This window comes from Emydura macquarii, unplaced genomic scaffold (genome assembly GCF_026122565.2).
Source record: "Emydura macquarii macquarii isolate MOO-44397 ecotype Brisbane River unplaced genomic scaffold, CSIRO-AGI_Emac_v2 contig_1045, whole genome shotgun sequence".
Taxonomy (NCBI): domain Eukaryota; kingdom Metazoa; phylum Chordata; order Testudines; family Chelidae; genus Emydura; species Emydura macquarii.
In genome coordinates, this window is record NW_027131182.1 from 7,131,808 (window position 1) to 7,148,612 (window position 16,805).

At 38.3% G+C, this 16,805-nt stretch overlaps 1 protein-coding gene across 4 annotated transcripts in view; it reads left to right on the top strand.

Annotated features, from left to right (window-relative positions):
* DCC (DCC netrin 1 receptor) overlaps window positions 1–16,805 on the top strand; it is a 653,315-nt gene that overhangs the window by 610,719 nt on the left and 25,791 nt on the right. For all 4 annotated transcript variants that reach the window (XM_067545413.1, XM_067545412.1, XM_067545415.1 and 1 more), the window contains one exon: window positions 15,509–15,604. In XM_067545413.1, the coding sequence (XP_067401514.1) occupies window positions 15,509–15,604 (96 nt within the window). The remainder of the gene's footprint in view (window positions 1–15,508; window positions 15,605–16,805) is intronic.

A 16,805-nucleotide genomic window follows, 5' to 3' on the forward strand; every position in this document is an offset into this window, starting at 1 on the left:
CAATAGGACCTAGTCCAGGGGCAACATAGTGGTGTAAGTGAAACATTTGCAAATGGGCATGAGTATAAATTGAGGTGGTAGATAAGTGAGGTTGTAGCAGGAAAAGTAACCAACAAGTCAATGCAAACTGAGTAGAGTAGGGTAGAATACATTAAGATAGAATAACAAGGTATAAGATAATGCAGGCCTTCCAAAGAGTGGAAGAAATAGTCTGGAGTGTATTAATACTCTTGTACAGGTGAGGCTGTCAAAGATACTACATAAATGTAGTTTATCACATGACTTCACAATTTTGCTACCACTTGTAAACACCATATATGCGTGTCAAAGGAATTGGTTGTTGACTGATTCTCAGATGAATAATTCTAACAAGAGGGTCCATTTGCAATGAGCTCTCTTTTTTTTTCTTATTATTCTAAAAAGCAAAGTTATCTCCTGATTAATGGATGTTTTAACAAATGTGCAATACTGGAACTTTCACACATGCCCATTCTAATCTTTTACGCATAAGCTAAAATGATTTCTGTACTGATCCAACTCAAAAGGCATTAAACCTTGTAATGAGCTGACTGGGCTCACATCCATGAAGCTTTGTATTAAAACTTACTCATGAAATCAAAAATTCAAGAGAATAGGAAAGAAGCATACCAGGGAGGCTTCTGTTTACTAAATGTGTGACTATTGCCAAAAACTTTGAGTAAGTGAAAAATGAAAAAGTGTGGCACTGGAACAACTCATTTGCTATAGTAATTTAAATGAAATGGTTTATAATCTTAAAAGCTTTATTTCTTTATCAATAACATATGCGAGAGATCAAATATGCTGCTTTCCCTCTCCCCTTGAACAATACTTTGGTGAGTGTATGAAAGGCAAGTCTGTGCTCCAAAGGATCGTTTGGGAGCCAGGAGACAGATATAAATTCATGGTGGATAGGCCCATCCATGGCTATTAGCCAGGATGGACAAGGATGCAAAACCATGCTCCAAAGTGTCCTTAGCCTCTGTTTGCTGGAAGCTGGGAATGGGTGCTAGAGGATGGATCATTTGATGATTAGCTGTTCTGATCGTTCCCTCTGAAGCACCTGGCTTTGGCCACTGTCGGAAGACAGGATACTGGGCTAGATGGACCATTGGTCTGACCCAGTATGGCCGTTCTTACACTCTTATGATCTTATGACATGGGTTCTAATCTCAGCTTTGCAATTGATCTACTGTGTGACTTTGGGCAAGACACTTCAGCTCTCTGCCTCAGTTTCCCTCACAATGATGATGAGCTCTCCTTTGTAAAATATCCTGAGATCTATGTGTGAGCAGCACTACATAAAGCCACCTGTTACTATTTAACTGTTAAACCCTTACTAGTCAAATATGAAATGAACACAGTATCAAACTTTAGTAAATTAAAGGAATGTGAATTTCACTGTGTAAAGCACATCTTTCCCTTTACCTATTTATGAACAGAAGAAGAAAACATAATTTGAAAATCTTGGCCAGAAATCTTATTTAAAAGTATTTAGGTGTGACTGCACTCAGCATTGCAAGACATAAGTGATTTAGGAGTCCGAGTCTTGTTTTCAAAAGTGATTTAGGAGTCAAAATCCCATAGGCTCATAAGTACCTAAGTCAATTTTAAAAATAAGACTTAGGTGCTGCAACTCTGAATGCAGCAATGCCTAAATCTCCTTGAACTGCTTTGAAAGTGATGGTAATGTAGGAGGAGTTAATCTACAAGCACATGAAAGGGTTTGTTTGGGAAACAGGATACACATCTTGAAATACTATTCTTATGTCTCTTTTAATGTAGACCTTTGATCATATTTGTCCACTCCTAGAATTGAATCTCATAAAACATAGCTGATGTACATAATTAAGACAAAGACTTTTTAAAATATTTGTTTTTCTGATTTCAAACTCTTCAATAAAGACTTCTATTTTTGTCTTCATTCTTCCCTATAAAATGCCTTGAACATTGTTTGCACTACCTACAGGTAAACCCTGATTTTAAAATTTTCTCAGGGACATCTGAACACTTCACAAAACTTGGAGTTTTAGTCACGTGGAGCTCCTAAACTCTGTAGGGTCAAAACTAAGCTCCTGTGTTGCTTTTAGGAAGAGGGCCTCCTGTCCTGTGGAACAGAGCAGCTCTGTGGAAGTTTGGTTCACTTAAATCTTGTAGAGCTTAATGGCTTTGTAGGACTGAAGCTGCCTATATATAGAAATACAATGAGCTCTGCAGTGTAAGCCTAGGGGACATAAGCCTAGGGGAAAATAAGGGTTAACCTATAAATAATAAGCATCAATACTAATAATAAAACTCACACAGAGAAACATTTTAACCACATTTACACACTGTATGCTTTCTATGCTTTTCATATATCCTATGTTAAGACTATCATCTAGGGATTAGATATAACCAGAGCTTCACTCCTTAAATGACTGTTTAATAGAATTAGTTCCCCTACAGTGCTTGCAAGTCAAATGTTGTAGCCTTGCAATAACCCTGAGGAGCAGGAAGGTGAAACTGACTAGAAAAACAAAAGTGCAACTTGCTAGATAGTTTTTGTTTCCTCTGCTGAATGAAGTGCAAACAGCAACAAAAGCATGGTAAAGAATAAATGCTGAAAAGTGAATTAGCAGTATTTCAAATTCCTTCACATTTCTCATATGGGAGTAGAACAGTGCAAGAAAATTTGGGGATTTGTTAAATTTGATTTAGTGCCTCTCCCATGTGTCGCTACATTATATTTTACATTGTATTAATTTGGGCTGAAATCTGCTTCTCACCAGTAGAGCCTGAGTAATCAGGTTCCAGGTGGGATAAATGCAGATAATTTGATGAGATGAAATTCACTTCCCAACCAAACTAAGGCTGAAAGCAGTAGCAGTTGTATCTATGCCAACCTGCTCCCAGAAGGTGTTGTTGGAGCCACTGGTTTAAAGTAGACATGGAGCCCATAGCATTCTCTCCATCACATGACTCTGTGATGGCCTATGAGGAGCCAGTCAAAGACCCTTCCTGAGGCAGATGGGATGCACAGCTGTCTCTACAGAGTTCCACCTCCTGCAGCCACCATACACCCTTATGATAGATTCAGAACTACGGTGCATTATCAAACATTAAAGATGGCAGATCGCTACATGACTCGCAGAATGAGAGCAAAGAGAATATCGACAAATACAAGCAAGGGGAAATGTAGATGAGGCCCTTGAGATCTGAAGTTATATTTTAATGAACATAGCTTAAAGAACATCAAGGACTTCATCAAATTCAACTTTCTTTTAACTATAGATTAGATTAAATTTGACCCTCATACATAAATGAAGCAAATAATTATTTTGGTTTGTTGCAAAGAGGGAGAGAAAGAGTTTTTCATTTTGTTTTAATCTCTGCAGACAACAGTTGTGGATTCCAGCAGAGACGTTAAAGGAAACGAAAGTGCTTTTTTTATTACAGTTGTAGGATTTTCTCTTCCCTGTACATTTTTTTTTAAACAAAAATGGAGCAGTAGAAATCAAAGAAAAACATGTTATGTTTTATGCAGCACCGCTGCCTCCCTCAAAGATCAAATTAAAGCACAGCACTAACAAGTAAAGGCATTTCAAAACTCTAGGGACTGTTCATTCTATTTTCTTCCTTTGAGAAATGACTGCAAAATGGTTCATTGCACCAAACGTTACATAGACTGATTTTCTTTCTTTCTTCTTCTCCCTTTATTGTGGCTACAGATCCCTGGTTTCAGTGCAGAGACCTAGCAGCATCTATACTAGGGTTTAGGTCGGCTTAGCGGCGTCTCTCAGGGTATGACTTTTTCACAACCTTTGATGAGGTAGCCTGTTTTAGGTCTAGCTCCAGTCTGACTCTGGGGCAGAGGATCAGCACAAGGTCTATGCACTACTTTAGTCCCACTTTAGCCCTGGTTTTGAGTGGTGAATAGTCCTTGTCCTGGCCCTCAGCACAGAGATGAATTGCAGCCAACCCGAGTAACTAGGCTTGGTGCTGTACATCTCCACAGGGGATAGGAGGAATTTTCCCACACCAGATCACAGCATATACTGCCACAGTCTCAGAGCAGGAGCAGGCTTTGGAAACCCGGCACCCTGGCTCCATGGAGTTGGCAGGAGACAATGAGTCCTCTCAGTGGCAGATCCGTTAGCTTTGCCTTGCTCCCTGCCTCAGGGCTGGCCCTGGAACAAATGTTGCCCCAGGTGAGAAGTGTCTTTGGTGCCCCCCCCATTTGTTAAACTTTTGAATACCTTAGTTTTTAGTGCATTTGTAGCATTTCATCACTTTGATGCACGATTTGCATGCATGATTTATCTCTGTCAGATAAGATGATACATTTGTAAATCTATATTTATTCAAACATTCTATCTTTCCTTTTGTCACTAACAACAAAAACAGCACTCTGAGCCTGACGCCCCCCAGGCACTCGCCTGCCCCTAAATCCGTCCCTACTCTGCCTGCGCAAACATCAGTTCACAAGAAGGCCCTCTCAAGCTACTACCGTTCTTGTGGTAGACATGCCCCACTTTGAAGATCTTGTAGTCTAATTGGCAAGACAGATAAGGATGGGGAAAAGCAAGTATTATCAGTCCTTTTTTTTAAAAAAAACAGATGGACAGTCTCTCGACCAAAAGTGGACATTGCAGCACACAGAGGCTTTCCTGCAAATCCACATTTCTCACATGAGCTCCCAGAATTTGCCCCTCTCCTCTGTGCACAGGAGTACTGCAGCAGTTGTTGTGTCTGCCTCCTCACCTATGGATGGCAAGATTTAAGTCCTTGTGAGGGTGAAAGACTAGAAGGACACCTAAAATTGAGCAGGAGAATAAAGAGACCAGGGCAATGCTGTGGTGTAGCCTAGTGGTTGCCACCCAGACTAGAGATTCAGAAGACCTGCATTCTATTCCTGGCTTTGGTATTAGCCTACTAGGTGACTTTGGGGAAGTCACTCGTCTCTCTGTGCCTCCATTTCCCAATCTGTAAAATGGAAAGAATGACATTTACCTCAGTTGAAAAGCACTTTGATATCTATCAATGAAAAGATTTATATAAGAGCTAGATTTTAGTAGTAGTATTCCTTTCTGCAGCACAGAATGCCCAAGAATAAACTGTTAGATCCAGTTTCCTGTATAAATGATACAAATATCATAAAGGAATAATTTAGTTACATATATTTGCTCATAAATCTGATAGGTTTATTACCAAACTGTGGTAATCAAATGACAAGCACATTTTCTCAAATATTTGTTATCTCTACAAAGGCACAGATTCAGTCATGTGCCCTGCCTTAGGGAGGCTTACAGCTCCTCACCTTGCCTTACCAGACTGGGGCAGAGCAGAGCAACATGCTGAAACCAATCCTAAATTCATACTTTCACATTTCCCTGTATGCATTTTTGTGAAGTCAGACAGCCTTTTCCTGCTCCACAAGTCTCATTATTGCTTTCTGTGCATGTACCCAAAGAAATCCTGCATAAGAAGGAGTTTGCACTACTCACACAATGAAAGAATTTTCCTGTGAAGCCAGAATGCTTCTTAGATGGTTATTCATTTTTAATTAATTTGTCCAGCTGTCTTTTGCTTCAGTTTCTGCTACACTACTTAACTTTTACTGATTTCAGCTGTGTTTGTAACATAAATTCCAAACATATATGCCACGCTTTTTTTTATACTTGGTTTAGCTTTATAACTTACATAGAACGCACTGAACTTGCAATGCACTGTGGGAGTTGTAAAGGTTCATGTCTCCACAGGGGAGGAGACCTATTTTAAAGCATGTTCAAATTACAGTCATTCTTTGAAAAGCTTGTATGCTTTCTGATGATGCACATAGGATCTGACTCATGAGAGAAATCAATGAGCAGGTATAATGTATGATGAGATGACATCTTAAAAGCTACTGTAAAGATGAGATTTACTGTTAATCTCCTGAACTGCATTAAAATAATGCAGGTGATTATTTAAGAGAGACTTTATAATGAGAATCAAACTCCCTAATTTTTTAGAAACAAAATATTTCCAGAGGCAGTACATGCATCTATAATTGTCTCCAATGTAGCCTGGCACAATAACAGCCAATTACAATGAAATATCTTAATATCATAAAACTTGCCAATTGAAAGTAATGTTACTACTTCAGTGCCTTAGGATGGTTTGTTCCCAGAAAATGCACCTTGGCCCTATGGATATGTGTACATCTAATTCTTGTAATGATTCATTGATTGCCTTCCAAAGTATGGCTTTTGGAAAGTCGGGGAAGCATAGTGCTGAAGGACTAGTCCAAGTGAAATGTTACTATACAGGTCGCAGAAGAAGCCAAATCCTGTGGTTGAATTTCCAGGAAAGTCAGTATGAGGCCTGACGGAGTAAGGACTAAAGAATTTCCTGCCCATTACATTTTGATGGACTAGGTTAACCACTGGCATTGGATGAAAAACTGAGGGCAGACATCACTCCATCCCTTGCATCCTTGTGCAGCAGCAGCATGGCATCCATGTAGTCCCTGGGCACCACTGTAGATTAAATGTAAGCAGATTTTTAAATATACTCACGTGTTAATACAAATAATAATCAAATTATTATATATTACCGTAGTATCTGGATGTTCCAGCTGAGATCAGTGCCTAGGACAACTGGGCCCAATACAAACACATAGTGAGTGACAGGTCCCTACACAAAGAGAGTAGCAGCAAAGAGCATAAATAGATAAGGAGACATAAGGTAGCCGAATGAACAGTACCATTTCACAAACAGGGAACTAAGGCACAGAAAGTTTATTTCTCCCAGGAAGTCTGTGGCAGAGACAAAATAAAAGCCCAGGCATCCTGAATCCCAGTCCAAGGTTTTAATCAGAAGACCATTCTTTATTTTTTATAGCATGTTTGGAAATTCAGCCCTTCATATTTTGCTAGGTCAAAAGATTTAAACTTGGGTGCTTAAATCAGGAGCCTAAGTTTATATTTAGGAACCTAAAAAAAAGTGACCTCATTTTCTTAGGAGGTTCACACTCTCGTATCTTCAAGATCTCAGAAATCAGGACGTTTATTTAGGTGCCCAAATATGTATTTAACTGGTTGAATTTGGGTACCAAGTTTAAACATATTGGCTTAGGAAACTATTATTGGCTGAATTTTCACATCTGGACAGCCGCACTTCAACCTTCACTATTTATAGATGCTCCTGTTGCTTACAGTTGTGTGCACAAATATTTGCTTTTGCATTTACACAAATGAGAGATTTACACCCACATTTTACAGACATGCAAAACAAAGACCTGAAATTTACCCTATAAGGCTACTTTAAATTGCTTTGTACTAACGTTTTTAAAGAACAATAATTTCCTCTCTGTTATAATGCAACTTACAATTTAACAGAAGGCGAGTAACAAATGCAAGTTCTAGTATATTACAGAATGGACAATATATTGGTACTTCTTTTATTTTACTGAAATAAAAGAGGCATATATTTCCATTTCCATATATATCAAGAGGCATATATTTCCATTTCAATCTTAATAATAACAATTATCACTGATGGTATTCCTTTGCTAACCAAGCAAAATTTTAAAATCACCTGACATATTTTATCCACTGATATTACAGATTTGATTGCCTAGCAGAAATTAAAGGCAGCAAGTGAAAATACTTTTATCTAGCTGCAACTACAGGGGAAGTTTAAGTATGAAGAAATTAACTTCTTTGAACCTCACCATGACACACTGTTAATGCTATCCTAATACAGTATTTTATATAGAGAACAGCTAATATGATTAAAGGCTGCTAATAGGATTAAAAGATTGTTTCTAAATAGGATTTAATTTTGTTATACCGGGTTCAGGTCTACTTTTCAATCTTATTCATAGGGGAAAGGATAGGATTGTCCAAGATGGAGAACATATCAATCTTGCTGTTTCTTTGTAATCTCACTGCACGTAATGGCAGTGGAAATATGCTGAATTAGGGCTTCATTGTACCTTTAAGGCACATAGAATCATAGAAATGTAGGGATGGAACGGACCTTCAGAGATTGTCTAGTACTGCTCCCTGTGCTGAGGCAAGATCAATTATACCTGATAGGGGTTTGTCCAACCTTCTTAAGAACCTCCTATGACAGAGATTCCACAACCTCCCTTGGAAGCCTATTCCAGTGCTTAACTATCCTTATTGTTACAAAGTTTTGCCTAGTATCTTACCTAAATCTCTACTGCTGCAGAATAAGCTGATTACTTCTTCTCTTACTGTCAGTAGACATGGAGAATAATTGAGCACAGCCCTCTTTATAACACCCTTAACATATTTGAAGACTTTTTGCCCCCCCCCCCCCCCCTTTTCTCAAGACTAAAATGCCCAGGTTTTTTTAACCTTTCCTCATAAGTTAGGTTCTCTAAACATTTTATCATTTTTAGTGGCTTTTCTCTTGTCTCTCTCCAATTTGTCCACATCTTTCCTAAAGTGTGATGCCCAGAACTGGACACAGTGCCCCACCTGAGGTCTCACTAGTGCCGAATAGAGCGGCACAGTTACCTCCCGTATCCTAAATATGACACTCTTGTTAATCCATGCAGGAATTACATTATTCTTTTTCACACCTATATCACATTGTTGACTCATATTCAATTTGTGAGCCACTATAACCCCAGATTTTTTTCAACAGTACCACTCTTTAGCTATTTATTCCCCATTTTGTATTTGTGCATTTGATATTTCCCTCCTACCTGTAGTACTTTCACTTATCTTTATTGAATTTCATCTTATTGATATCAGACCAATTCTCCAATTTGTCAAGTTCAATGTGCTTGTATTGGTAGTGCTGCACACCCACACTGCCTCAGAGGGCCAGGAGGGATTCTGCTTCAAGAAGGCAGAATCCCTCCCTGGGCTTTCCAGCTCTCAAGGGAATCACATCCACTACTATATTCCTACAAGTAGTGCAGTGAATTCACTTTGCACGCTTTACCATCTCTGCATGGCTTTCACCATAGCAATCTCAAAAAGCAGATGTATTCTGCATAGAGTATCTTGCTAAATTCTGGCTGTTTTCTCCAAGGCCAGATCTGAGTGCCTCACATTGTGAGGAAATTCCTCCTTATTTTACAGAGACCATTCTTCAGATACACACTGGGCTGACTCACCGAGCAAGATATTGAAGCAGTCAGTGACTCAGAGTTCTCTGCTTAAGTTTACAATGATGCAGCTCACTGAGTTTCTACATGGACTGGGAAACCTTTGTTCCAAATCTGTGTTCTGAACAACTTTTAATGGGTCAGACTTCTATGGCTCTTGTCAATCTGGTTTTCAAACCTGCGTTTGGCACTTGTCACACTGCTTAATGATCTCTTGCACGCAATGTGTAGTGACCAGCTATCCATGCTGATGTTAGTAGATTTATCAACAAATATGGTTACTATTGGCATTGCGGGTGGTTGATTCACAGACCAAAGTGGGAGCAGACTGGACTGTTCTTTGGTGGCTTTTACATTTCTCTCTGAAATAATTTTAGGTATTTGGTTTTCTGCCCCAAGGGCTTGCTCCTGGAGGATTCCACCCTATCACCTCCTCCTGTTCAGTATATATAAGGAGTTGTTAGGAGGGTGAGGCCTGGGATGAAGTGTTTTCAATATGCTGATAACACTCAGCTCTCTCTCCATTTATGGGACCCGAAGGGTACAGATAAGGTTCAATCCAGAGAAGACAGAAGTGATATTGTCAGGCTGTGATCGGTAACTGGAAGATATGGAAAAGGCTATGGGCCAGATTCTCAGGTTATGTCCCCTTTATGCCACTCAAATGATTCAAAGAAGCCATAATTCTGCTGAGACTGTCGAGCTTAGCTTTCCCCTGCTGGAAGGGAACTCCCTTGTGTGCAGCTGGATCTTGCACCTCCACCCCTACTCTCTGTATAGAAAAGGAGGAAGATGGGAGAAGAGTTGTAAGTGGTTATGGTGAAGCAGATCTCACTACAGCAATCCTTCACTAGCAAGGGGGTCTAAGGACATTATGTCAGTGGCGTAGCTTCAAACTTCCCTCGAGCAGCTATAAGTATCATCAGGGCCAGGCCCCATCAACTCATCAAGTATGCAGTTAGGAGGCCTTGTTAGAATCATCTCTCTTGTTAGACAGTCCTAGGGCAGCCATGACCAAGATGGCTTTGTTTTAGTTGCATCTTGTCTGGAGATTACTGCCCTTTCTGCAGACCTCACTATAGTCCTCCAGGCCTTTGTCTTCCCAAGAGTAGAACATTGTAACAAGTCCTATACAGGGCTACATTCAGGGCTGGCCCTAGAACAAATGGCATCCCAGGTGAGAAGCTTATTTGGCACCCTCGTCCTCCGTTTGTTAAACTTTTGAATACCTTATTTTTTATCGCATGTGTAGCCCATTTCATGACTTTGATGCATGATTTGCATGTATGATTTATCCCTGTCATATAAGATGATAAATTTGCATGCTAGGAGCTGCACATCTGTATTTATTCATGCTATACATAAGCAAATTAAAAAAATTAGTTTCCTCTAAGTTTATAGAAAATTTTAAATTTAAGAATAACTGAAATGTACTAATATCAAGAAACTGAACTGTGCACCAACAATGGGTGGACCAGTATTAAGTAGTGTTACAATAGGTGACAGCCTTAGAATGTTAACCCTAGTCCTTTAGTTCAAAAGTTGCTTATTTTTCCTTTGCCCTTGCGAACTGAAGCATAGCATCAGAGAGCTCCAAAGACTGGCCAATAGCATTTTCAAGCAATAAAATAGCAAGTGATGTCAGTCTTTCATCAGCTATTGTTGATATGTTTTAATGAGCCTGAACTCCAAAAAGCGGCACTCACCACTCACAGCTGTGACCAGCAGCATGAGCAGAATCCTCAAACACATTAGGAGAAATATTCTTATATCTCACTGACTGACTGGCAATGCCCAACTCCATATATATTCGTGAAGGCATAGCTGACAACATTCTAGGAGGTTCAAGGAAAATGTAGTTCTCAGAAAGTCTAGAAGGTTCCACCAGGTTCTACAAAGGCTCAGAACATTCTGGCAGGTTAGTGAAAAATGAATCCACATATGGAATACCTGAAACATTTTACTTCTGACATTCTATTTTCCCTTTTGTCACTAACAACAAAAACAGCACCCTAAGTCCAGCACCTCAGGCAGACATCTGGGTTGCCTGCCCCCAAATCCAGCCCTGACTACATCTTAAGCCAACTTGGTTAAAAAAAAAGCTAGAGCAGGATGCGGCAGCCTGTTTGTTAAGCTGACTATCTCATCAAGACCACCAATTCTCTGAAATCTGCATTGCTCTTCAGGCAGAATTTAAGGTTTTGGGTTTGACATGTAAAGTTCAAAATGACTTGCAACTTGCCTATTTGATAGACCCCCTTTCGCCTTGTGCCTTACTAACATAGTTCAGATTGGTGCAGGTACTGGAGTTATAGCTCTCTTGGTATATGAGAGAAGCAGCTGCTGGCAGGGTACCCTTTGTGAGGGCTCTTGACTTTGTAATTCACTTATATTATTATTTATTAATTGTATTACATTAACATTTAGTCCCCAAAGAGCTTATGACCTTGTTTATGACAAGACACACAAAAACAGAGAGGCATATAGCTGGGAGGTAACAGTAAAATGAACACATTTTTCATGGCAAGCAGCAGACTCCATCTTAGTCTGAAATATCCCAGAGGTATTAACTTTTAGGACACTCTTCAAAGCCCATCTATTAGGTAAGCATTTGGGAATAGTTGAAATGATGGGTGGGAGAGAGCACTAGGCGTAGATTTTATTTGGAAGATTAGTGTTTTGTAGGAACTGAGGTGGGGAAAAATTGTTTTTTGTTCCTTGTATGATGATTGCTGTTTTGACACTAGTGTTTTTTACTTGATTTGATTGTACTTTTAATTATCAAGGGTCATTTTAAATATTTATATTTTAAAACCAAACACAGAAATAAAAAAAAACTCAATTTAATGTACCTTGTAAAAAATATTAATATAGAGTGAGTGCAATTTAAAAGGCAATTTTTAGCTGTGCAGGAGTATTTGACTTTACTGCAGTGTTTTCTAGTTTCAGACTAGGATATAGTTCTGATGTTGAGCTCAATATTTGAGCATTAGGGTCTAATAATAAGAATTTCTACTATGAGCTGCTTGAAAGTGACAGAGGAATAGAGACCCTGGTGTATTGGTCAGTCACAGGATGACTATTAGCCTCCGCTGTGAGGCGACTATAAAAAAAAATCCAATATAATTCTAGGATGTTTGCCATGTTTTGGTAGCTGTGTTGGTCCCGGGATATTAGAGAGACAAGATGGGTGAGGTGATATATTTTATTGGACCAACTTCTGTTGGTGGGAGAGACAAGCTTCTGAGCTACACAGAGCTCTTCTTCAGGTCAGACCTTGTACAATATGTTAATTTTCATTACAGATCAGAACTAAAAAGCTTATTTTATGGGAGGAAATTAAAAGAGCTTGGCTTGTTTAGCATAGCAAAATGAGGGCTAAGAAGGGATATGATTGATCTCTATGAATACATCAGGGGGTAAATTCAAGAGAGAGGATGAAGAGCTATTTTAAAGCATGGTAAATGTTGCTTTTTTATTTTTTTTATATTTTTTAAATGAGACCCAGTCCAGTGGCTCTCAACCTTTCTAGACTACTGTACCTTTTTCAGGAGTCTGATTGGTCTTGTTTAAACCTATCTTTCACCTCACATGCTTACAAAATCAGTCATAAATATTCAAAAAGTGTCATTGCAAACTATTACTGAAAAATTGCTTACTTTCTCATTTTTACCATAGAATTATAAAATAAATCAATTGTAATATAAATATTGTACTTACATTTCAGTGTATAATATATAGAGCAGTATAGACAAGTAATTGTATGAAATTTCAGTTTGTACTGACTTCGCTAGTTCTTTTTATGTAGCCTTTTGTAAAACTAGCAAATATCTAGATAAGTTGATGTACTCACTGGAAGACCTCTGTGTATCCCCAGAGAACCGTTGAGAACCACTGACCTAGTTTATTACTTATTGCCTTAGTTAGCAACAGACTTCACTGAAACCCCTTAACTTTTCTTGTTTGTTACTCAAAATCATAAATCTCTTCCTTACACCCGAATTTCATACCAAATTCTCTTGAAACTTGATCCATGTTCGCAAATGAAACCTTCACCCAAAGTAGTTACAAATCTGAAACCAGGAAAGTGTCATCTGGTCTGTGTGTATGTGGGCGGGGTGGGGGTGCGCGCGCGTGTGTGTGTATAAAGGAGGATTGATAATAATTTAGAGGTTGACGAACAGTTGTAATGAGGAATGTTTTTGATGATTATCGCCTCTGTGGATTTCTGTGAACAGATCACAATTTTCTGCAATCAGTTTGTTGGAATTATTTGCCAAATAATTCCTAGTAATAATTTTTGGTCAGTAGATTATTTATGAGCAATTAATTTTAAGTATTCAATATTGGAATTTCAGGATGTGTTTTGATTAAAAACGTAGATCTCATGGTATGTTTCTTTTAAGATGGTAACTTGTAGAATCGTACTGCATAACTTGCAGAATACTTGGGTAAATGTTTCTTTCTTATTATAATAACTAGTATATCTTCATATGGAATCTAGTTTAACGAAGTCAAGTACACCCAACGATAAGAAATCTAAGACAGTAAACTAATGTATGGCAGAAATCACACGAATATCTATATTACATCTCCATGAAAACTAAATAATTTCATCATGACTAATGATATTACAGGGAATACCAATCGAAGTAATAACCGTGGAACATTTAGCATTATTAATGGATAATGCTCCAATCATTTATGAGCCAGTTTTAAAAGTTTCGCTCTTATTGAAAATGAACAGGCCATCTACCTGAATATTAAACAAATATGTCACAGTTTCTGCTGCACATTAAATTAATTACAAAATACGGGGGTAGTAGTAACACTATACAACATGTTGTTTATTATTAATTCATTCAGTATTCAGTATAATAACATTTATTGTGTTGAACTCATTTAATATTAATGTGGATGAAGTATGTAATTCCACAGTAATTCCTTTGTAATGTAACATTAATTCATGTGTCCTCACCTAAAAGCATTGGTTTCTGTTAAATAAAGAATCTCCAGAAATAGTTCCCTTTGTTTAGCCCATATATGAGCATGCAGCATTCTTGGTTAAAATTCACATCTGCACAATAACAACCAGCTTCCCTACTGAAGAAAATGTGGCCAACAACAATTCACATGGAAACATGCAGGAGAATGGATTGTTTTATTTTCTTCTGAAAACAGTAGCAAAACGCATTATGAAACTGACCTACTCTGGTTACTTTCTTATCTTTGGGGGTTATATTTAGAACATTCCTATGGTAACTATAACACATAAAGGTATTCAAGTTAATTCTTATATGTCAGTATTTCCCTCCTCCATGTCCCATATATTTACAGCATAGCCGGAATAGCTATGGATGTATGTCCCTGGATGATTAGTGGTCTTCATTAGTACAACAGTAAATTATAAATCTCTAGCCACACAACAGGGTGATGTACAATATCTGGGCTTCAAGTTAAGATGCCAGCATTATCAGATAGCTCAAGGCTTGATAAATTCATAGTATTAGTAAGATCAAAAGTATTAAAATGTCTATTACCAGTGTTTTTTCTGTCACAAAGAAGTTAGGGAATGAGATATACTCCTCAGCAGTAAGGCAAGGTAGCAATTGTAATGGTATGTGTGTTGTTTGAATTTTGGTTCAGAACAAAAACTCCAGTAAAATGATGGGGGCTGAAGGGCGGAGGGAAATACATTTTAAACGCACGGACGTGCATTTCAAAAAAATAAAATAAAAAAAAAATCAGATACATAGTTTGAGACCTTAAATTCTTGACCTTAAATCCTTCCCCAAATACACAGCGTGAGTACCTGGGCGGTGAGCTGGGGACCTCATCAGGGATTGGGAAAAAGGAATCTGTCCTCTCACTGAAATGGAACAGCAACCATAGCATCAGTACTGACAACTTGCCTTCCACAGAAGGGCCAGTGGATCCAGTTCCTGATGTGCTGCTAAATTCATGGTAGACGTTGACATGAAGCAAGACCCCATGCAACATGCAGGGGGAGAGTGAACTACTGAATGAACCCCCAGGATTCCTACCCTGCATACAGAGTTGTGCATCAGTTGTTACTTCTTACAGAACACATGGGTGATCTTGCAGTCATTACTCAGGCAAAACTTTCATGGATTTAAATGGGAACTCAGATTAACGACTGAAAACCGACTGCAAGGCCCTAAATTAGCAAACCACTAATGATCCTGAATGGAATGGAAACAAAAACATGACAGCTTTCTAAATTGCTCTGCTAGCCGTTGATTTAGTTTGAATAGGCGTTCACTTAACATGTTTTATTTATTTTTCATGAAAATGCTAATACAGTCCAATTCAGAGCATTGATTTTAACAATGTGTGTTTTGCCTTGTTTGGTTTTGCCTGCAGAGCCAAGTTCCCATTATGTAATTTCCTTAAAAGCCTTTAATAACGTGGGTGAAGGAGTCCCTCTCTATGAAAGTGCCACCACTAGATCATTGACAGGTGAGTTGGAATGTTGATTCTTATTTTGTTCCATATCAGTTATCATTAGCCTTACATACATGCATATTAGGCAAACCTTTTTGGGAAGCCAATAAAAAGAGAGCTCTTCTACATCCAAGTTTCTGCTAAAATAAATCAGATTATTTTTCCACCCCATTTTAAATGATTGAACTACATGGCTATAAGATAATGAATTAATTACACTTTCATGAAATATATGTTACTGCAGTAAATTTTCATTAGCTGATATAAAATAATGTAATGCTTGCACATTCGTTAGTAGTTTGATTGAGTTGGCTTGAGAGCAGCATGAATCCCAGAGCAATTTGAATATCTGAAGATCAGGTTAAAATTGTGGCTGCTGTCACAAATCAAGCACAGAATTTAATTATTTTCGGTATCTCTTATACTTTTTGCTAAATTGAAATTAATTAGTTAAAGCCAGGAACAGTCACAGACATAGATAGGGTTAGTTAGCCAGGTCCCAGATAAGATGAAGGAAAGTATTGTGAATAATTAATGACAATATAAACTCACACAAAACAGAATGCCAAATATTAATTGGGCTACTCTATTAACACGCAACATTTTTCTTCATAGATGTATTCTTGGTACAAAAAACAGGGTGCCATTAAGTTGCAGTTTCTCTGGTCCAATCTGACCTTTGTGATGTATGTATTTTTTGGCTGTGGGTGAGACTGAAGAGAGCTGTTAACAAAAAGAATAAATACAAAACCAAAAATGATTTTCCACCGGAGTGCCACCATCATTTGGTAGTTTTTCCTTGTGTTTCACCCACCATGTTAAGAACTTCCTCAGAGGAAGGAAGCTTATGTCACTGAGAGCAAAAGGACCATTGACAGACTGACTAGGGTGAACCATTAGGGATAATTAAATCAAATGGCAGCACTGTGGCCCCAAATGGAAAAACATCCTTTGTCCATATATTTTTGTGAAGTATTCCCCTAAGAAATCTTGGAAAGTCCCAAAGTGAGGGGGGGAGGGGAGGGAAGATTCAATGTAAAAGCAAAGGCAACTGTGAGAAACCGTATCCAGATGTAATAGGTACCAGTGAGCGTGTGGCTTCAACATTTTATTACCTCTTGTCTGGTAACTAAAAGGGTCAGTTCTTCCTCCTGAACATGCCAGATTATGTATGTGTCTTTTGAAATCTTTATTTGATTAACTTGGTTCAAAATCC